This window comes from Danio aesculapii, chromosome 15, assembly GCF_903798145.1.
Source record: "Danio aesculapii chromosome 15, fDanAes4.1, whole genome shotgun sequence".
In the NCBI taxonomy this organism is placed as follows: Eukaryota; Metazoa; Chordata; class Actinopteri; order Cypriniformes; family Danionidae; genus Danio; species Danio aesculapii.
Genome location: NC_079449.1, coordinates 13,271,080 through 13,295,667, shown reverse-complemented (window position 1 = coordinate 13,295,667; position 24,588 = coordinate 13,271,080). Strand labels below are relative to the sequence as shown.

The window sequence follows — 24,588 nt, the reverse complement described above, 5'->3', positions numbered from 1 at the left end:
AGCCAATGTTGTTACTAATCATTCACATGTCCAAGACTTTGATAAAAGAAAAAAAAAATTCCAGTCCAGAATTACTATTTATATTGAAAATACGTCATTTTGTGTGTGTTTTTTCACCAAATCAGTGACATTATTTGTAAACTTGGCAATTAAAGAGTTAAAATCCTGTAATTTTCTAAATAATTTAGTAGTTTTGATCAAGACTGAGGTTGATTAACAGATTTATGCAAAAAATTTGAAAAAAATATTTAACTGATGCATTATTACAGCAGTTTTAATTTAGCAGATGCTTTCATCCCGAATAAAACCAAAAGGGTAGTAAATGTGAACAGTGCACAAAGGTTAAAACAATTAAGCTGTCCCCCAAAAAACCTTACGAATTGAGTTGTTTCAACTCATTTTAAATAAATGGTTTAAACAAGTAGCAAAAGTTATTTTTGAGTGCATGCATACACGCACACAATTGCTTTGTTGTTATTGAAGATTATTTCTTTCCTACATTTCTTTGTACTCCAAGATCTGAATTTATATATAATCTGTGCTATTCTTTCTCTTCTCCATCTTTCTCTCTCTCTGTGATACAGGATGGAATGCTTGAGCAGACCAGCGGCCAAAACTGTTGTCAGGCCCATCAAGAGGCCTGGTTATATTCAGCTAATGTTGAGAGAATGCTGGCAGAGTGACATTCATTGGCATATGAAACATGATATCGCTCATAAAGTGTGAGGAATGTCTTCAGTTAACGGGATTCTGTCTGTCTTTAGGGAGTCATGTAAACAGGGTAAGGTCCTAACTACCACGGGTCGCTTCTAAAAGCAGCGAGGACATTGTGAAGGGGGGGGGGGGGGGGGGGGGGGGGGTTGGTACCAAGTGATGCCATAGCCAAGTACATTCTGATCAATGGCCTTTTGATAATTTATAAATAATAGAGTTTAATAGTTGATTCCGCAAGTAAAAACGATAACCTATGACAATCTATATGCGTTTAAAAGTTCCTAATTGATGGCGTTTGCTTTTATTAAAGCCATCTGTTTTCAGAATTTAAACTTCATTTAAAAAAATAATGATTAACAGCAGAATTGTACCGGAAAAACTACATTTCCCTTGATTCTACAAAAATACACCAATCAGAATCTACATCCCCACTGGGAGATTTTTAGCTCCGCCCACTCTAATGAAGCACCTAAGATTATGCAAATGAGCTGCTTTCATTGCATTTACAACACACTTTTGCGTAAACATACTTATTTTGAAATAAGCTTTTTTTTTAAAAAGTGACTACGTTTACATAGACATCAGTAATCGAATTATTTGCCTTATTCTGAATAAGACAATAATATGATTAAGGTGTTTACATGAAATGCTTTTGGAATGTTACTTTCATCATACCATTTTACTTGTTATAGCACATTATTTGATTAACGTCATTGCATCACCAAGTTATCCACGTTTCCTCAGGAGTTTCATGTAATTTCGGGTGTATCAGTTTTAATTTGTCGATTTACCTTCAGTTTGGCAGGTTTTTTTGCAATGCAGAGGTCTGTGGTCTACTGAGCACTGACTCGGTAGGTGCAGAGAATAGTGTCAAACAGCCGTGCATGTATAGACTATCCTGTCACAAAATGCAGCGGAAATCCTACATGACGATAATAGTTTGATTAAGGTGTTTACATGGCTGTACTGCACTTTAATAATGCCACTAAAACAGTCTTAATTCTGCTTGTTGTAGGAATGAACAAGATTCTCCATGCAAGGCACTGCGGTCGTGGAAATAGCCTAAGCGATCTTGTTTCTCCCAGAATGATAGCAGATTTTCCACTGATGACTCCTCTAACTGAAACTTTGAACAGTAGGCTACTCTTGAACTTATTGAGGCTACTCCATTATTATTGGGCATCTCATATCTTCCTATTCTGCAAAGCCCACTCTATGCTTTTTCGCTGGTCCACTGCCATGTCCCACTACATTCACCCGTAACCGACCCGCATTTAATCATGTTTTTTTTTTTTACCCGACCAACCTGCGGATTATACGCAGCGCCCGCGGATAGGCTTTAACCGCCATCCGCACATCCCGAACCAAACCGTGGCTCCAAAACCGTGAACCAAGCCGAACCGTGCCTTTGGTGTATCGTTACACCTCTAATATATATATAAGTTGGTAATGCTTCCAAATTTAAAAGAGTACCCCAACAATGACTGAAGCCACAAAAATTAGAGGGTCCATTAAATGGCATGACATATTTTTGGCCAATAAATTTTCGGTGGCTGAAAATTTGACGCATCTTGAATATTTTGATCAATCTCAAATCGCTACATCTCATTGGCCTAAATCTGATATCAACACACTTTTAGATTTCCATTGTTGCACATTTCTATTGTGTGATTGGCTCTTAGATCAATGTAGAGTAAAAGTCCAGAGCTTATCATTGTTATTGACATAAATTATATCGTGTTTGATATAATATCATTTATCAGCCCAGCCCTACCTAAATTGCATTAATATCAGATTATTTATGTCCATGTAGATGTACTCATTGTTTCTGTCAATAGCAATACTTCCTGGGACTGTAGTTCTCTCTCTCTTTAAAGCTGTGAAGAACAGTCTCCCCTTGGTCTTTTTGTTTTATTTTCAAAGTTTGTAATGTTGTTTTGTACCTAGAGCATTGTTGGTTTGTTTCATAGTATATGAGTTAACATTCTAATTTGGAAAAACAATGAATAGACAAAATAGATCCAACACCAAAAAAGTGGCTGTACATTATTGCATTACATATACAGTTGAAGTCAAAATTATTAGCCCTCCTGTGATATATTTTTCTTTTTTAAATATTTCCTAAATGATGTTTTAACAGAGCAAGGAAACTTTCACAGTATTTACTATAATGTTTTTTTCTTCTGGAGAAAGTCTTATTTGTTTTATTTCGCCTAGAATAAAAGCAGTTTTAAATTTCTTTAAAGCCATTTTATAGTCTATATTATTAGCCCTCTTTAGCTAAAGTTTTTTTCAGTGGTTTACACAACAAACCACTGTTATACAATAACTTGGTTAATTATTCTAGCGTGCCTAATTAACCTAGTTAAGCCTTTAAATAGCACTTTAAGCTGAATACTAGTATCCTATGGCTGCACAATATATCCTTTCAGCATCTATATTGCAATTTGTGTATCCACAATAGACAAATCGCAGGATCTGCAATGTCAAGCTGGAAATCTAATTAACCAGGAAACAGTTCACAGCGCATGAAGTGATTGCAACGTTTCACCTTAATATAATTTTTGGTGTTTTCAAGGCCTGTGACCAAGATATCTTGAACTTTTTGGGCTCAAGAAATGATAAAGTCTGCCACTTTAACAAATGATGAATATGTATTTATAAAATGAAGACTCAATGCTTGACAAAAAAAATGAGCAAAAATGAAAAAGTTATTTTATTATTGAATTTCTGTACCTAAATTAATTTCTATCAATGTGCTGTTGTTTTCATCAGTGCTCTAATTAGTGTTTGGGGAATTATGTTTATTTTATGCAGATGAACTTACCATAATCTTGTGAAATTATATTGATATCGTAATATCAATTGCAGAAAAAGAAAATATTGCAGTGTCCATTTTTCCCAGTATCATGCAGCCCTATTATGTACGGTCATCATGGCAAAGATAAAAAAAATAAAAAAAATCAGTGATACGAAATGACTTATGCAAACAATTATGTTTAAAATTGTGTTGAAAAAAAATCTTCCTATTGTTAAACAGAAATTGGGGGGATATACAGGTGGCTAATAATTCAGGAGGGCTATTAATTCTAACTTAAACTGTATATGAACACACACACAGACACAAAATGACAGTCTGGTAAGGGAAATTTATATGCAGACGCCCACATTAAACTCTCCATGAATGATATCAATCAAATGTGAGTGATGGATTTTACAAGTGCGCGTTCAGAAGTGTGTGTGCCTTGTTTTACTGGCTCAAGAAAGTTTGTTTGCAGGTGCTCACCTCTTATCTTTGCGCACCTGACAGCCTGTTTGTCAACTGGCCGAAGCTGACCTTCACATCCATAACTGTGAACATATCTCTCTCACACACACACACACTGAGCTGGCTGATCTCTTTCTGTGCTGCTCTCACTGCTTTCTCTCTCTCTCTCTCTCTCTCTCTCTCTCTCTCTCTCTCTCTCTCTCTTTGTCATTGATCGCTGATGCGATTGGCTGCTCTCGATGCTCAGTAATGACCTAGTGAATGCTCAGATTAAACTGTCAGCTGTCAGCGATTGATGGGCAAACTATGGTACCCACACATACAAAAAGATATACACACACCTGCAGCTGCTGTTCAGGACCAGACAGGTGTGACGAAAGTGTGTGCGCGTGTGTGAAGCCATAGAAATCTAGATTATTACCGGCTCTAAACCAGAGAGAGAATATCTAATTTATTTATTTAAGTAATTTAAATATTTAAAAGTCTGAAGATTGAAATCCTACACACACATACAAATATATAGTATTTTGTATATTTATACATACACTCTCTGACCACTTTATTAGGTACACCTGTCCAACTGCTCGTTAACGCAAATTTCTAATCAGCCAATCACATGGCAGCAACTCAATGCATTTAGGCATGTAGACATGGTAAAGACAATCTGCTGCACTTCAAACCGAGCTGCAGAACAGGGAAGTAAGGTGATTTAAATGACCGTATATGGGATGGTCCTTGGTGCCGGACAGACTGGTCTGAGTATTTCAGAAACTGCTGGGAACTACTGGGATTTTCATGCACAACCATCTCTAGGGTTTACAGAGAATGGTCTGAAAAAATTGAAAATATCCAGTGAGCAGCAGTTCTGTCAGCGCAAATGCTTTGTTGATGCCAGAGGTCAGAGGAGAATGGCTAGACTGGTTCCAGCTGATAGAAATGCAACAGTAACTCAAATAACCAATTGTTACAACCGAGGTCTACAGAAGAGCATCTCTGAATGCACAACACGTCCAACATTGAGGCGTATGGGCTACAGGAGTGGAAGTCCACACCGGGTGCCACGTCTATCAGCTAAGAACAGGAAACAAAATTGGACAATAGAAGATTGAAAAAATGTTGCTTGTGTGGGGGATATCTTCTTGGCACACTTTGGGCACATTAGTACCAATTGAGCACCGTGTAAATGCCACAGCCTAACCGAGTACTGTTGCTGACCACGTCCATCCCTTTATGACCACAGTGTCTCCATCTTCTGATGGTACTGGCATACTTCCAGCAGGATAACGCGCCATGTCATAGCGTGAATCATCTCATAGTGGTTTCTTGAACAAGGCAATAAGTTCAATGTACTCAAATGGCATTCACAGTCACCAGATCTCAATTCAATAGAGCAATTTTGGGATGTGGTGGAACGAGAGATTCTCATCATGGCTATACAACCGACAGATCTGCAGCAACTGCATGATGCTATCATGTCAACATGGGCCAAAATCTCTGAGGAAATATTTCCAATACCTTGTTGAATCTATGCCACAAAGGATTAAGGCAGTTCTGAAGGCAAAAGAGGGTCCAACCCGGTACTAGCAAAGTGTATATGAATGATTCAAACATTGTATCCTGAAGGTGGTGCCATGTATCAAAATGATAATGCACCAATACACACAGCAGGATTAGTGACAGAGTGGAATAATGAACATGAAAGTGAACATATTGCATGGACTGCACAATCCCCAGACCTAAATATTATTGAGTCACTTTGTTTTAGAGGAGCGGGTCTGGAAACATTTAACTTCACCAGCATCACGTAGTGATCTGACCACTATTCTGTAATGGCTCAAAATCCATCTGGCCACTGTGAAGGACTTGTATATGTCCTTCCTGAGATTAATTGATAATGTATTGGCTGCAAAAGCAGGCCCTATACCATACTAATGAATTATTGTGCTATGAAACCAGTTTCAGTTTCATTGTCCAACCCTTCTATATTTATATATGAATGTTCAAGCAAACACCCATACAGCTTTTTTCTAGATTTGATCAACTGTCCTCATCAGTATGACAACATTATATTAACACAAGAATATTTTGAAAATATTCCATCAGCCTGCAACTATTGAGTCTGCCAACTTGTCTACTGGCCCAAACTCTGTCTCTCTATGTGTGTGTGTGTCTGGGTGCAGTGTTGTGCTTGGCTGACACTTCACTATATGTCAGCGCAGTATCTCTTTTCACTGACGAATGAGATGAGACGTCTCCCTCATTTTCCCAAACTCTCCGCCGTTAGCTCGAATCTGCACTCCTCCATCCACCTCTCCCTGGAGGCCCGAGCCCAGACAGGGAGCTAAATTTAAACGGCAGCCCAGGCCGGGCACCAGCAGAGAGCTGGGGATATCTGACACAAGTGTGAATCTCTAGAGAAGTGTGTGTGTATGTGTGAGAGATGGACTCCTAGATAAAATTCATTAGCTTCTTTGATGACCCGCTAAGCGCAAAGGTCCAAAGACGCACATGCTCTGTCTCACACACACATACTCACATATACACACACAGAGAGATTTACACAGCTTTGCTAGTGACCCAGCAAACACTAGGGTCCACTGACTTGATGTCTGCCTGACAGAGAGAAACTAGGTTGAGGCCCTAAGGACTCAAACATCTGCTCCATGGGGCCTAGGCTATAGGGAGCAGTGAACTACAGTAAAACAGAGACAAAATGTCACACACACACATATATACATTAATACACACAACAGTGCAGTACTCATCCTTCTGGAGGGAAAAAATAAACATCTTAAGGTGGAAGCAGGATTTATATTGTTTTTTTAAACAAAGCTGAAAAAAGCAGGTCCAAACTAGACATGGGCCGGTATAAGATTCTGACGATATGATAACCTTGGGTAAAAATATCACGGTTCAACGATAGAACGGTATTGTGATTACTGCTCTAAAATATGTTCTTTTTAAATGTCTGGGTAAAAAAACAACAACCTTTTCCCCATTGAACATGACATATTATATATATTATATTATATATATTATATAATATTATATATATATATATATATTATATATATATATATATATATTGTAAATATTTTGTTATTTATTGTTTTGAAACAATAAATGTCAGGCTAAATAATTTCAATAAGTCATGGACTTTTGCTGCCTTAATTAGTTTTAAAAACACAGATTTCTTTTCAACTTGAAAAGGCATCTTTAGATATCTTACTTTTCTTTGGATATAAAGCAAGCCTCTGCACTATTCAGCTCTACAGCATGCTGGATGTTGGTTTATACGAGATTTGTTTTTCAGATGTTTTCTGAATTATGGACTGACTAGTAACTTGTGATGTGGAGGGTACTTTTCTCTTGTTGCCCTAAAAAAATTCTAAATAGTCATAAAAAGCACATAAAAAAAACGTATAAATACCTTAGAAACGGTATAACAGAAAATTTTTACGGTTTTAAAACCTTGACTTTTTAAAACCACTGTATACCTTAAAACTTATTCCATGCCTAGTCCAAACAACTGAAGATGGTTGAATCTGGAGTATTTATTTTGAGAAGTAGCTGCATTTTGTTGTGCATCATTAAAAAAATACATTTGGTATACATTTGACGTTTAAGTTTATTTCTACAGTAGTAAACAATACATCAGCTTTTTAATTGATTTAACTTGATGTCAACTCCAACATATGTTATTTTAATATTTCAAGATGTTGGTCAAACTGTAAACCTCGATAGAATGAAGAATAGAAAGATTGGACGATACATAGACCAATAGATGGATGGATAAATGTATGTATAGATGGAAAATTATATAATATCAGATTGATAGATACGGCTGCTTAAGTAAACTAAATGAAGATAGAACGATAGATAGAAGGATAGGGTAATACATAGAGGGATGGATGGATGGATGGAGAATGATAGAATAACAGATTGATAGATGGGGCTTCTTAACTAAACTAGCATCATTATAATGATTGCATTTGGTATAGTGAAATTATTTGAAATTTACGTGAATTAGTGAAAAGTTTATGGATTTAAAATTCATGTTAAATCTGATCAATTTTATTTTAACATTGCAGGATGTGGGTCAAAATGGATTTGATTGCTCTTCAGAGGAAACCGTAAACTATGATATAAAGATAGACAGACGGATAGGATGATGCATAGAAGAATGGATAGATGGAGAGACAGACAGACGAATGGAATGATGAATGGATGGATGGAAAAACGGATGGCGAATGATAGAGTAACAGATTGATAGATATGGCTTCTTCACTAAAACAAAGATCATTAAAATGATTGCATTTGGTATAGTGAAATTCTGTGAAATTTAGGTGAATTTACTGAAAAGTTAAGTTAATCCAACAAATGGTAACGTATTTTAGCATTTCAAGATGTGGGTCAATACAGATTTATTTTTTTTAACCTAAGCAAATAATACCATGATAAAAAGAAAGATAGGATGATAGGTACAAAGTCGGATGAACGGACAGATGTATGGAATGAATAAAATGATGGATGGATGAATGGATGGACAAAAAAATTAATGGATGGATGGATAAATAAAATGAAGGGTGGATGGATGAACGAAACAATGTTTGGATAGATGGATGGATGAAATGACCAAAACAATGGATGCACAGATGGATGGATGAAATGACCAAAACAATGGATGCACAGATGGATGGATGAAATGACCAAAACAATGGATGCACAGATGGATGGATGAAATGAACAAAACAATGTATGGATAGATGAATGGATAAATAAAACGATACATGGAGTGATGGACAAAACAATGAATGGATGGATGGCTGGATGTGGGTGTCACGGAGACCCAGTGTGTAGCACTCACAACAAGAAGGTCGCTGGTTCGAGCCTCGGCTGGGTCAGTTGGCATTTCTGTGTGGAGTTTGCATGTTCTCCCCATGTTCGCATGGGTTTCTCCGGGTGCTCCAGTTTCCCCCACAAGTCCAAAGACATGCAGTGAATTGGGTAAGCTAAATTGTCCGAAGTGTATGAGTGTGAGTGAGTGTGTATGGATGTTTCCCAGTGATGGGTTGCAGCTGGAAGGGCATCTGCTGCGTAAAAAATATGCTGGATAAGTTGGCGGTTCATTCCGCTGTGGTGACCCCAAATTAATAAAGGGACTAAGCTGAAAAGAAAATGAATGAATGGATGGATGAATGGACAGATGAACAAAACAATGGACGGATAGATGGTTGGATGGATGGATGGATGGATGGATAAAACAATAGATGGATAGATGGATGGATAAAACAATGGATGGATGGATTGATGGATGAATGAATGAACAAAACAATGGATGGATAAATAAAACAACGTATGGATATATGGATGGATGGATATGACTTCCTAACAACTTCGATTTCAGTTTCATTAGTAAGATCACACAGCAACCAATACCAAAGAATTACAACAAACCAGCAAAATAAACAGCCTGAAACGAATGCATGTCTGACCAGATCTTTTCAGTAGGGTCTTTGTGTTCCAAATGCTAATCACAACATTAGCATGTTCCTCTACGCTAACCACACAGCTCCTATCCTGTTACACGCAATTCACAAATTAACAGAAGGAATATCTAGGCGCAGCGCAGGGAAGCGTGTGTGTGGAAGATGAGAAGCGCGAAGACCAAGCTCCTGAAACTGTTAGAATAATATTTCTTCAGGGGGAGCGGAGATGCTAACGCTAATCAAAACAGGACATCCTGTGGTCCAGTCTCAGTCTCTCTCTCTCTTTTTCCATCACTCTTTCTCTCCCGCCCTCTCCTTCTGTCCTTCTCCATCTCTCCCTCAGGTTGTTTTCAGTTTGTTTGTAGATGAGTCACAATCTCAGGAAGCGTCGGGAACAGGGCTCATCAAAGCTCAGAGCGAGGGCCAGATTCCTGGGCTGGGACCAGATTCCGGCCGCTGGGAATCTTTGGAATGCCGCTGGGAGAGGAAGGGAATCTCTACTGTCTCTATTGTTCGGCCTCTTCCTCAGTCTGTGTGAGTTTGTACATGTCTCATCTCCGGGTCGAAATGGAAAAGATCCGATTGCGATGGAGCGGCCTTGCTGCACGTCCAAATTCCCCTTCATAGGTAACACGACTCTCACTAATCAGAGCCACCTTCCTTTACTCTCACACACAAACACACTCTCAATATGACCCTGTACGACCTGGTATACAGCATTACAACACAGCACACAATGTTCTCTGATATAAGAGGTCAAAGGTTAGAGTGGATTAAAATGACCAGCAAGGATGCTTCTCAAAACTAGCAGACATTTTGGTTGCCAATCAAAGAATGGACGCTCGAGTTAATAGATTGATAAATCATCGCAGGTTGATGGGAGTACTTCCTTGCCATTGTTAAAGTACGGAAACTTATCTGCCTATATGTATTAAAGGTTGCGATAAATTGGCTTATAGAGCAAATATTTTCCCACCACTCAAATAGGTCCAAGTCGTTATGTATTATTAATCAAATTAGTTTATGTTCGGGTCATATTTGCTCTCATATCTCGAAGGCAAACAGAAAGGTTGTGTATGAAGAGAGACCAAAGTAGGCTTACAGAGATAAAGAGTCACTTTTTAAATAGGATTAGCTTTCCAAACAAAGGGTTGAGTTATAATTTATCAGTAGAAGATCGTTGTTACTGTATATTATGTAAGACAGCCAAATAAATCTTTGTAAGATTCAATAATCTAAAAAAGTGTGTGAATTTAACTAATCTGAGAAACAACTCATACTGAGTGTTCATGTATGTGTGTGTGTGTGTGTAATTGACAGAGATGAAAGGTGTGTTGAAATGTCCTTTTGTCTTTCCTGTTCCTTGACCTTCTTGAACAATATGTGCTTAAACTTCTCACTTGAGTTCATCACAAACACAAAAGAGAGAGAGAGAGAGAGAGAGAAAGAGAGAGAGAGAAAGAGAGAGAGAGAGAGAGAGAGAGAGAGAGAGAGAGAGAAAGAGAGAGAGAGAGAGAGAGAGAGAGAGAGAGAGAGAGAGATATACCCACACCCTATGAATATCTCACACCATGCTTGAACATAAAGAAGGGGACTTTCTGAAAAAAAAAGTGTGTTATCAGGCCCCTCACAAAGCAATTGTTGACTAATTCCTGTAAATGGCTCCATTCCAGAGGGTCTAACAGAGAAGAGACCCTTGCCAATAATTGTTAACACTGCGGAGTGAAAGCACACACATGCGCTTTCATATTAGGAACAGGTTGTGATCAACTACTCACGTGGATATAACTTTGGGGTTGGAATGCTTGCTTACTTTACATTATGTTTTATCTGTTTTGTTTATAGGAGGTCTCTTATGTTCAATTTTGAAAAAAATGGAGTAAAACACATATACGGTGAAATATTACTTCAACTAGTGTTAAACAAAAAGCCTTTAAATATGCTGATTTGCTGCTTTATCTTATGAGTGTTAAGAACCATTGTGCTGACTATTTGAAGAGTTTAGATGCAAAAACCTCTAAAAGTTATTTGATATTTTCCTCTGAAATTAGCTTCTTTCTCTGACTCCGGTGTGCAGGCTCAGTAATTTTACAGTACTTTACTACAACAAATAAGTTCTTTTCATTGCCTTTAAAGTGAAATAACTGAACATAAACTAGGGAGGAAGAGAAAAATGCTCATTTTAGGAGAACATTTCAGATGGCATTTAGAGGTTTTTGCATTTGAATTCCTAATTTCTTGAACAAAAAGAAAAGAAAAAAACATTTATTTTAAATAGAAGTATTTTGGAATGGTGTAAATGTTTTTACTGATGCATTTTCAATGTAATTTCCTTGAATGCATTATTTTATGAGCAAATGGTACTAAAATGTACAAATGTGATCAAACGGATTACAGTTTTTTTCAGTGGCTTTGGTGCATTTCTCACAACACTATTTACATTTGCACAACAGTTAATGCATTTCTCAAAACAATTAGTACTAACTGCAAATCCTAGTTGATGACCTGCAAAAGCGTGTCACTTGCTTAAAATGGTGAGCTCATTCCTCAATAGCAAGTATTGATGTCAATGAAAGTGTCAGTGTCATCAAGATGAAAAGCCCTGACACCATTGCTAATGAACAAGACAGTCAAATGGCTTTGTCATGTTTTCATCATGACAGTTTATTCTGTATATTTTTCCCAATGCAAAAAAATTTTGGTGACACTTCCTAAAAAATTCTCAAGACAGCACTATATACTATTTGCACAGCCAAAACTACAGTAAAGTTAGACATCACTGTATTTAGTGAGGTATCTGAGTACAAGACACTGAATCTGTATGTTTCACATTTTTACTCTGCGATTCCAATTTATTCACAGCATTGTGCAAAAGAATAAATGCACCCTTATTTACACCAAACATACACTTCCTTTGGGTAGAGCTGTGCCCAACTGTAAACAATATTGCTGTACATAATGGAACTGAACCTACAACATACATAGGTCTGTAAATCATTCATGAAATTGTTCAATTTAGAAGACATTTTCAGGAAATATTTTTTTTTTATAAAATAAGCTTGACAGATTTTGACAACTAGTTCAACATTTTTGTACGTAATGACTCAAGTAATGAAATGAGGACTATTAGTTTTCTATGGAATGACTATTCAGCATTCACAAGTTTTAATTGTGACTGACATGACAAAAGCAATTGATAATGTTATAAAACAGCAGAAACTGCTACAATGATGTGCACAAATGACAAATTGATTTGAGAAATGCATTACCTGTTGTGCAAATGTAAATAGTGTTGTGAGAAATGCACCAAAGCCACTGAGAAAAACTGTAATACAAATTAGCCACTAATTAAAAAATTATGAACTGCCATAAGATAGTTGGCTGGACAGACAGACACACTGTAAATAAATAGATGGATGGATGAATGGATGGATGGATGGATGGATGGGTGGATGGAACGACAGACAGACAGACCGACCGACAGATAGATAGATAGAACGATAATTACAATGATAGATGAAATGATAGAACGATCGATAAAATAATAGAACGATCGATAGATGGATGGATAGACAGACAGACAGGCAGACAGACAGACAGATAGATAGATAGAACGAAAATTACAATGATAGATAGATGAAATGATAGAACGATCGATAAAATAATAGAACGGTCGATAGATGGATAGACAGACAGACAGACAGACAGATAGATAGACCGATATATGGATAGATAGATAGATAGATAGATAGATAGATAGATAGATAGATAGATAGATAGATAGATAGATAGATAGATAGATAGATAGATAGATAGATAGATAGATAGATAGATAGATAGATAGATAGATAGATAGATAGATAGATAGATAGATAAAATAATAGAATGATAGAACGATATGTAGGTAGAACGACCGACAGACAGACAGAGACAGACAGACAGACAGACGGACAGACAGATAGATGGATGGATGGATGGAACGATAGATAAATAGATAGAATGATAGATAGAATGATAGATGGATAGAACGATAGAACGATAGATAGATAGAACGATAGATAGATAGAACGATAGATAGATAGAACGATAGATAGAACGATAGATAGATAGATAGATAGATAGATAGATAGATAGATAGATAGATAGATAGATAGATAGATAGATAGATAGATAGATAGATAGATAGATAGATAGATAGATAGATAGATAGATAGATAGATAGATAGATAGATAGATAGATAGATAGATAGATACCTAAGCTTACCTAAAACATCAACAGTTATTTTCTGCAGTGCAAGAACTAAACACTTCCTTCAGGAAATGCAAATGCGCTTAGTACCTGCAGCAGGACTGTTGGCTGACATCTGCATAGTTGTATCATTAGTGAGCGTACATTAGCACTAAAAGTCGAACAGTGCTATCTTAACACTGACTACTGCCTATAAACTTGAGTGTGGTAGACCCAGTGAACCCAAAACACAACTCCAAGGAGATCCACTAAAAAAAAGAAAAAACTACAAACTCACGTCCACATCACACAGAGCAAACACACACAATACAACCTGAAATATGGGCAGATATAGAAACACAATGCAGGTAACTCTAAGGAATACTGATTCCATCTAAACACACGCAGACAATGGGCACAAGGGAGGTGCCCGTCCAACCAACAAGCAGACGAATGAAGTCAACAATATGCACGCCCATTAATAAAAGTGTGATTTACACACACACACACACACACACACACACACACGCACACACACACATGTATTCTCAGTACAAAAATATGCTCCGTTTCTTTTGGGACCGTCTGTAGATAATGACCTCAACCTTGGCACACACCCTGGGCAGACTGTCGGCAGCGCACTGTGTGTGTCCGTGTATGGGTATGCATGTGTGTGTGTTCATATCTTTATCAGAGACAGTTTGACCTTTGGACTGAGGGCAGGGAGAGCTTTACTCATTGTTCTGTGCTGGTACTGGTTTCCCTGTGGTAAACACAACTGAACAGTTCCCAGGCCTCCCAAACCCGCACACACAAACACACACACATTATTCTCACAATGTCCGTACAGCACCCAGGCTGCACGTCAGATCCATTCGGACTCGCTTTCACACACCTACACACACAAACATTAATTCTGTGCAAACATTTCAGTCATAGAGGACACACCCCTGCGGACCGCCTGGCACCACTGACTGAATCTGCTAATGACCGACCTGCACAAAAAACACACTACAGGTACTTGTCCGTGCTGGTTTAGACAAATCTCCACTTAATCTATAGAGCTCCAAGGACGTAAACTTTTCAATGACCTTCCGCTGCTTCTGTACTGTATGATAACCTTCATTCCTAACGTGAGAATTGTGCGCAAACTACATTTTAATTTTATACTTTTATATACACTATTCTACTCACCGGCCACTTTATTAGGTACATCTGTCCATCTGCTCGTTTCTACTCAGCCAATCACATGGCAGCAACTCAATGCATTTAGGCATATAGACATGGTCTAGACGATCTGCTGTAGTTCAAACCGAGCATCAGAATAGGGAAGAAAGGTGATTTAAGTGACTTTGAACATGTCATGGTTGTTGGTTCCAGACGGGCTGGTCTGAGTATTTCAGAAACTGCTGATCTACAGGGATTTTCATGCACAACTACAGTATCTCTAGGGTTTAAAGGGAATGGTCTGAAAAAATGAAAGTATCCAGTGAACGGCAGTTCTGTCGGCGCAAATGCCTTGTTTATGGCAGAGGAGAATGACTAGACTGGTTCCAGCTGACAGAAAGGCAACAGTAACACAAATAACCACTTGTTACAACAATACGTCCAACCTTGAGGCGGATGGGCTACAGTGGCAGAACACCGCACCGGGTGTCACTCCTGTCAGCTAAGAACAGGAAACTGAAGCTACTGTTCGCACAGGCTCACCAAAATTGGACGATAGACGATTGGAAAAATGTTGCCTGGTCTGATGAGTCTCGATTTCTGCTGCGACATTCAGATGGTAGGGTCAGAATTTGGCGTCAACAACATGAATGCATGGATCCATCCTGCCTTGTATCAACAGTTCAGGTTGGTGGTGGTGGTGTAATGGTGTGGGGGATATTTTCTTGGCACACTTTGGGCCCATTAGTACCAATTGAACATCGTGTCAACGCCACAGCCTACCTGAGTACTGTTGCTGATCACGTCCATCCCTTAATGACCACAGTGTACCCATCTTCTGATGGCTACTTCCTGCAGGATAACGCGCTTTGTCATAAAGCGTGAATCATCTCAGACTGGTTTCTTGAACATGAAAATGAGTTCACTATACTTAAATGGCCTCCACAGTCACCAGATCTCAATCCAAAAGAGCACCTTTGGGATGAGGTGGAACATAAGATTCACATCATGGATGTTCAGCCGACAAATCTGCAGCAACTGCGTGATGCTATCATGTCAATATGAACCAAAATCTCTGAGGAATATTACCAGTACCTTGTTGAATCTATGCCTCGATGGATTAAGGCAGTTCCGAAGGCAAAAGTATTTAACTGTATTCAACTTCAGCACACAACTTGACCATCTTTAATACATTGAATTTTAGCATTTCAAATAGCAAATAAAGAGACAGAAAATTCTGTCATCATTCACTCAGAAAAACATTCATGACTTTATTTATTCTGTTGAACTCGAAAGAAAATATTTTAAAGAAAAATGAAAACCTGTAACCACAGACTTCTAGTATTTGTTTTTCCTGCTATGGATGTCAATGGCTAAAGGTTTTCAACTTTCTTCATATATATATATATATATATATATATATATATTATAAAACTAATAAAGGTTTAAAACCACTTAAGAGCAAGTAAATAGTGACTTGAACTTGTCTCGTCTTTTTCTACTCTCCTTTTAAATGCAGCTAAAGCAATGTTTCATGTTTGTAGTTATGAGTTTGAATGCTTACACTTTTGACCCTGGTTATTATAAAAAACCTGCTTTGCCAGTTTTGCACCGCTGTTCCTGGATTTAATGATTTACAGTATGAAAAGATGTAGTTGGCCAGTGGTTTAGTAACAAACAACCGATTACAAACAGATTTGCTCATTAAATATTCATAAGCATTCTTGGACAAGGAACTTTCAGATGCTATATTTTCAGTGTTTGTTGAGTTTCAAGTGTGGAAAAGGACATTCTGTAAAAGACTGCATGTGGTATTTGTCTTCAGTACATTAGCTTTTCATCTGAAACTGTCTGAATAACCCTGGGTTATGCATAAAATAGTAGTCGATGGGAACTTTGAGACACTTCGAGAGTTAAAAAGAAACGTATATTGGTAAAACTAAATGAATACATTTGGCTCCAGATGATACAATTAGTTTGGAGAATTTAATCCATAGCTTTGGCAAAAGGTCCTGATTGTGTTCACAACAGTCTAAAGTACAAACTTACTTGTGTTGTATGAAGATGTTGTATGAAGATGTTTGTGCAAGTGCAAACTAAAAGTGATGCTGACCTTGTTTGTTGATAACTTAAAATTTTACGAAAGACAAAAACATCACCTACATCTTGAATAGCCAGAGAGTGAAGCCAATAAATAGTAGATCTTTCATTTTGGGTGTACTGTATCTTTTGACTTAAGGTACAAACTAGAGCTGCACAATATATTGTTTCAGCATAGATATCGCAATGTGCACATTCACAATAGTCAGGATCTGCAATGTTGAGTTATGATTATAGTTGACCCGGAGAAACAGACACATGAGAATTGTGTAGTTATTAGAGAGTTTAACTATAATGAAATAAAAGTTTTTATTATGTGTTTTTAAGGCCTGACAGCGTTTAAAGTATTCAGACACAATCAATTTTACCATTCGTAACTTTAATAAAGAATAATTTTATCAATTATTCATACAGTAAAGACATTTGCGGTGTTATTTTATGTTTAATTACTCAAATTCTGAACCTGAATACTATTTGACTGCCTGAAAACCCTAAAACACTGTTTATTTAACTTTTATCTTTACTTTTAATTCATTTTTTGACATTTTTATGAATGATTAACTTACCTACAGAATCATTCCACTCAATCTAAATTCATAAATTCTTTCTAAATCGCAGATTTTAAGTCATCTGGTGAAATCGTTTATATATATATATATATATATATATATATATATATATATATATATATATATATATATATATATATATATATATATATATATATATATATCGTATCATCTGCTAAAATTGTGTATGTATATATATATATAAATATATAAATATATATATATATATATATATATATATATATATATATATATATATATATATATATATATATCGCAATATTTAATGCAGAAAAACAATATCGCAATGTCAGATTTTTCTAATATCATGCAGCCTTAATACAAACATACAATAAAGTATTAAAACTTGTGAAGGTAAGAGTGGAACACATACACGCACACATAACTAATACATGAATGCATCGATGTTATAAAATGCAGCAGCATATAAAATTCGTGTGCATTCTCTTCCATCAAGGGAATGATGGGAGATGTCGTTTTCACACACAACCGGTCTCCTCCTCATCCTTAAATGCTTTAACTTAAAAGTGCACAAAATGCATACAAATTAAGTGGTACAGTCACCATATATCTAAAACTTAATTAATAACCATTACCTAAACTTGTCTCCGCCATGATTCTTTAATTAAACGCCCACAGGCTCTGAACAAAAGGGGCTCAAAGAAAATAGCAAGCTTCCTCGTCAGTAATTATGATATTGTGGTGGCATTCATGTGCACTCATCTCATAAATACAATCATTTTGATATGTTGCAGAAACACAGACTTGGAGGTTTGGCACTTTTAACTAAGCTTAGGAAATGTTTAAACAACTGAACATTTATATTTCTTAAAAATATCTGAAACCTACAGGTTGGATCATTTCACTTATTTATTTTTTTATATATAAAAAAGGGTTGTCTTTTAGGAGCTGCAAATCCTAGCAAACTTGAATAATGCATCCTGCCTAAGTAAAGATGAGTCAAGACCAGTCAAACAGTGACATCTGATGGTTCCGTGGGTGTTGGCTTGACAGTGACTTATTACTGGCCTGGCCTGTTGCCTGTGCTCTGCTCAAGCTTAATGCTGACTGCAGTCAAGACTGAGCTTTGGTAGACTGATTCAGGACCTGTCGCTCGGGGATAAAAAGTGACTGGACTTACTGAACAACAACCCCCATAATTCCCTGAGGGACACAAACGACATATCCATCAGTCACACCAATCAAATTTCCAAATAAACATCCATATGACCTGACCCCTGACCAATCAGAGCACAAGATAAATAAACCGTTGACCCGGCCATTTCAATTCACTCTGGGCAGACGCAGACACTCGTTGAGTCATTAGGGAGGGAGAGAGAGAGAAAGAAAGGAGAGAAAGTAGTGGTATTATAAGGGTGTTGATGGATGAGAGTAACTGTGTTGTTGTCACCTACATCCAGTCCTTCCTCTTCTAACATATACAAGGAAATCGCTTCTTACTTTGGTGTGTATACGGGACACTCTGACGCACAATTCATAGAATCAAACATACATCTTACGCATATCTCCTCGTACATCTCATCTCCTCCTGTTTTCTCTCTGATGAAATCTCAGACAAACAGACGAGAGGATAATTTCCCAGGACATAAGCGGACCTTTCTGCTAAACCCAGCGGCTTCTGGCTAATCAATCAATCCTTTGAGAATGTGTGATCAATCATGATCAAAACCCACAGTGGTCTGCAGCTCTCTCCATCTTACGCAGATGCACACGCTCAATGCCTGGGAAAAGCTAGGCTTGTTTCAAACTGACCCCATCATGGCCCACTGTTTTACTCGTAATTAACTCATCGGTCACTTTGACTTTGTCTCTGAAACAAAAGTCCTCCGTTTTAGACCCACTGATCTTTTCAGAGTGGACGGTCTGAAAAGAGGCACATGAGTTCTCCAAAGGGAAAGCATCACAATCCCAGGAACTCAACTTAAAACACTGCAGCATATCATGCCAGAGGAGAGAAAGAGAAGTAAATATTTACTCGAGAGGTATAAAAACCTGAGAAGTTAACATTGTAGATTTAGATTTTTTTTTCGCAGTCTGAGAAGTGAAGACGACATAAACATTTGTTTTCTTGTTTTCCTCAGTCCCCTCTGAAAAAATGCTTTGGGGAGATGCAGTTCACTGTTCACAGAGAGCATATTTCCACTAAACTCTCAATATATTCAGAATCAGACAACGAACGAGCGTTTAATACGCTTCGCGCTCACCTTTTTAAATGGCCCGATCCGTTCACCCCATTCTGAATAGGCTCTATAATGAGGGGCGGCGGCGGCGGACGAGGGACGCAGCACGGCCCATTGCACAATGCAGAATCTACCGCGCGCCCAGATCTGTGAAGAAGCGGACTGTGGTCGCGCGCTGACAGGCGGAGAGAATGCTCGCGCGCGCGGGGCTTATATTCTCACGCGCTTCACTCACGCGGAATGTCACATTGTTAAATTTGGAGCTTTTCTTTTTCAGCGTCGAGTTGATTTTTCGTTGTTTGGACACTTTCACGGTAAAGTGAGTCACATCAAAGTCAAAACAAAAGTCGTGGCGTGAAACTGATGGAGCTGTCCGAAGACGCAGAACGGGACAAAAGGACAATCTTAAAGTCTTGCTGAACATGTGCAGCTTATCAAATGTAGTTATCATCAAACGATGAATCAGATAGCTAGGCCCAAATGTTTCTGATTTGATTACGGTTTTAAAAAGGTCAAGTTTAATTCTTCTGAGAGAACTTTTAATGTAATGCCGTGCATGTAAATATTGTGTATTGAGAGTAATTAATAATAAACGTGACTTGCAGTTATGCATATTATTAATAGCTTCCCCCAATCTCTACAGTAATTTTATGCATTCATTTTTTTCTGTAAATTCCACACTACAGTAGGAGAAACATGTACAATAGGCTAATGCTTTACATTTTGCAAGTAATCCATTTATTATTTGTTTTTATGCGCTATATGTGTATTGCTTGAATGCATTGCCCTGCATATATTACTCTGCACTACCTTCTTTAACGCATATTTCATATTTCTCATATACTGACATGAATCATTTGCAGGTATTGAAAGTATAATTTGTTTATTTGTTATTTCCACTAACTGTATATCTGATTGCTCGCACTCTAATCATCACACCGTTATACTCAATCAATGAGCAGACGTTATTTTAATGAGAAATTAAACAATTTGCAATACCGTACATAGTTGGCAGACTTTAATATGTGTATGATGCTTTATAATTAAAAGTGCAATTAAATGTGTCAAGCGTCAGAATGTCATTGCTAGGGTTTTAACTGACAGCACGTCTGATTTCTGGCAGGTCAATGTTATTATTCTTGTTCATGAGGTGTAATTTTACTCCATTCATAGTAAACCTGCAACATCATGCTGAGGGATATAGGACACTTGGCACGGTGTGTTAAAACATTATAGACAATTTAAGACTGTTGGACCTGCAGGTGAAATGTCCGGCACCGCTGGCCAAATCCACAAAACATGTCGTGCACACACACCAGCTAAACGACCGATTTTTATTACCTTTCCAGCACTCACACACATCAGTGCGAGCGCGTGCAGTCAGAGTGATGTGCGGTGAGCGCGCGCGGCAGAGGCCACACGGAGAGGAGATTACTTTTTTCCTTTTTTCCCCCTTGAAGGAAACCGAGTCCGCAGCTACTCAGACTGACGCTGAACGCGCTTTTACCGGCAGACGGGCCCCGTTATGAGAAGTCTGGGAATTTAAATATTCAATGTTGACATAGTGCTGGGCTGGCGCGAGGCCAGAGAGGCGAGGGTCTCGCGGGACCCGCGCGGTCCAGAACATTCTCTCCCTTTCACTTAATAGGTAGAAATCTTCTTCTTATATCTTGGGTAAATAATAATCTTTAAATACACCCCCTGATAATCCTCCCGATTTTCTCAGATGGTAGTCTAAATAATGATGGGAGAGAGTGGGAAGGTCTAAAAAAATATTAGCAAAAGTCTTACACGACTTGCATTTTAGCCAAAACTTTTACGCAACAAAAAGTGTCGGCCTGTAACGTCATTTTGTTCGCTCTACGTAATAAACAAAATCTCAATTGTAATAAAAAATAATTAGATTGCACATGGTTGTGCAGACACCACGTTGAATTGCAGATCATGGTATTAATGCAAATGTGTAGTTGATAAAAAGATAAAATATATTTTCCTGAGCAAAAGAATAAAATAGTGGAGTTGTGATGCTCAAATGCCATCAATAAATTAATGGCAAACAGGGAGTTTGTTTTAAAGTATGTTTCGAATAATGCAATTTCACACATTTCTGACACTCTAAGAAGTGACGGGTTACCTGCATCAGCTGGAAAACACCCCAGTGAAATTGCGTTAGTTTGTGGATAGATTTGTGTGGACGATAGTGTGTGTGCACGTGAGTATGTTTGACAAGCTGCTGCTGTTCGCAGAAAAACCCTCTCATTGTACAATGGCAGGGCATAGGGCTCGAGAGGTAGTTTATTGAACGGATAAGACCCGCACGACCCCTGTTTCTGTCCAGACGGAGCGCGCGCTGTGTCTAGCCCATCACAGTGCTGTCGACAGGAAAGGAAACAATAATTCAAGAGCAAAGTGATCTTATACTTTGTTTTCATTGCCTCTTTTGTTACCTTCGCACATGGAAACAACATAAAAGTTTGAGCAGATGTCACAGTCTATTATTTAAAATAAACATAAATAATAAAAGATGGCAAATATACGCAGGCTGCAAAAAAAACTGTTGGCATGTTGTTTGTTTTCTTTTTGAGTTTCTCTCTTTACAGTATATATAGTGGAACTTGGGCTTTAAAAACTTTTAGCTCTGCTCCGATGATAAAAAAAAAAGCTTATAAGCACTGTGAAATATTGCATGGATTTTCGTGGCTTATTGCAAAAGAGCAACAAAAAAGAAAACTAAAGAAAATTGCTCAAATCAGCCTACTGCGCACGAGGGGGCCGAATTATTCAGACCTGAGCGAAATACATTCGTTCCGAATAAATCCATTGAGGAGGGGAACAGCTTCCCACTAACTACTTGATGTTGAGTTTCGGCGTTTGAGCTTGTGTTGTGGCGTGGCATTGAACACACGCATTGAACGTCAACTCCAACAAGCGCCTAAGGCAACCCGTAATCAAAAGCTAAGATTACAGTCGACCGTTTAGAGAGCCATAACAAACAAAAACATTTCTCCAGGCTGTTCATACCGGAACAAAAATTCATAACGGGATTTGATCACTTGTTGCACAATCACTTTCGACAATTACACAGAAAAAACGTCCACAAATCAAAAAACTTCAAAGCACTTTTTACCACAGTCCTGTTAATCTAGCATATGTGCAATTCATTAGATTGCCTGTCGTAACATCAGATGCAAGCTACCTGTTTGCATTTAAAAGCGTGCCTCCGCAGCTGGCTTTCTGTTGTCGACTATAGGCGAAGCTGTCTTTTCAAAGTCGCTGCTGCAAATTGATGTGACCGGAGCCGTAGAAACTTGCACGGAGGTGTTTTTTTTATCGAACACCGGGGCGCTCGGGGCTCATATAGAGAACGCGATTACAGCATGCGATAGTTAAAAAGTTTGCGCGGCACGCGCAACTTTGATGCCAGTTTCGAATCTAGGTTTGCCATGTCCGATCGCGAGCGACGCTTCTCGTTTAGCTTTTCCTCAACCTTCGCAAGCAACTAATACTGCTGGGCTCTGCTGACTGTAACTGTTTAGTGACTAAAATATTTCTATGCATCATAAACATGGACAAGATGGCAGTTTGAAAAGGGCTAAAAAGGAGATGTTGCACCTACCAGTGGTCAGTTTCCTTGCCCTGCCTTTGGACCTCATGATGCCCGTCTTTCGGCGTGGGTTCGTCGGATTTTTTCTCGAATCTTTTCCTCCTTTTTCTTTTTTCCTCTGTCCTTTTTCTCTGTGATTCTCAATCGCAGACGCACTATCTCTCCAGCATTGTCAGTTTGGACACCTTCGCACATGCGCACAGCCCCGAGCTGCCAGCATCGTCAAAAAAGTTTGGAACGATTCATCACCCAAGTATTACAGATCTTGTCAGGTTGCAATAGCCGGCGAGATCCCTCTCGTGTCAGATCTTCAGAGATCAGTGGGCGCGGGACGGAGCAATTCGCGACCTCCGGGTGCACGAGGAACCGGAGACATTAATTATAATGAAGCAGTCTCGAGCGTCCAAGGCGCCCGGTCTTTTGTGTTTTAAATGAAGACGCATTAATCACTGTTCGGGTAAATGACTATTGTAAAACGTTTTCATTAAACGTTTTATGTTGTTTAATTGAGACTTGACCATCGTTATGAATTTATGAAAATGATAAACTTTTACTTCTCTCCCCCTCCCTCAGCAGGCGCGTGGGCAGTCTGTACCGAGGGCAGCCCGCTGAATATTTTTTTCCTGCATGCGACAATTATTAATCTGTGGAGTTGGTCTTTCTCCTTATGATTTTTATGCCTGTTAATGACCGAATACATTGAAACAGAATTAAAAAAATAAAAGAAAACTGTGAAATAATCAATTAATTTCAAGTGCGTAAAACAAAGGTGTTTAATGTTATCAGGTAACGTTAGCAGCTAAGTTAATGTTTATTACAAACGTACTCCAATTTTTATTTGAAACGAAATGTGATCTCTGATGACTTTTCATCGATGTCCAGCAATCCTCAAATTAAATGTATTGCACTGTAGACCTTCATCTGATATGATATATGATTCTGGACCTGTATAACGAATTTATTAGCTTTATGTTATTTATTATTAGTTTTCAAGACGGGTGAGAATTTGTGAAACTCTTGGGTCATTAAGTTAATTGTCCATTAATTAGAAGCGCGTGACATCATGTTGACCTTGCCCATGAACCTTTAAAAGGGTCGCTTTCCCCTCACTGGCGGTATTGATTGCTAAGTATTTCTAAAACGGATCCAATTAATCTGACATCACTCTGCATAAAAATGAATGGCGCAGAAAAAACATCAGCTGCCGCCCACGACTCTCTGAGCTGA

At 38.1% G+C, this 24,588-nt stretch overlaps 1 protein-coding gene across 14 annotated transcripts in view; it reads right to left on the bottom strand.

Moving 5' to 3' along the window:
* Positions 1-23,653, bottom strand: part of mecom (MDS1 and EVI1 complex locus) — a 299,083-nt gene extending 275,430 nt beyond the window's left edge. For 9 of the 14 annotated variants that reach the window (XM_056473133.1, XM_056473134.1, XM_056473140.1 and 6 more), the window contains exon 1: positions 23,374-23,652. In XM_056473133.1, coding sequence (XP_056329108.1) covers positions 23,374-23,410 — 37 coding nt within the window. In that variant the 5' untranslated portion in view covers positions 23,411-23,652. Of the gene's footprint in view, positions 1-23,373 lie in introns of all 14 variants that reach the window. The other 5 variants (XM_056473129.1, XM_056473136.1, XM_056473131.1 and 2 more) reach the window with 1 other exon arrangement.
* Positions 23,654-24,588: the final 935 nt, after the last annotated feature.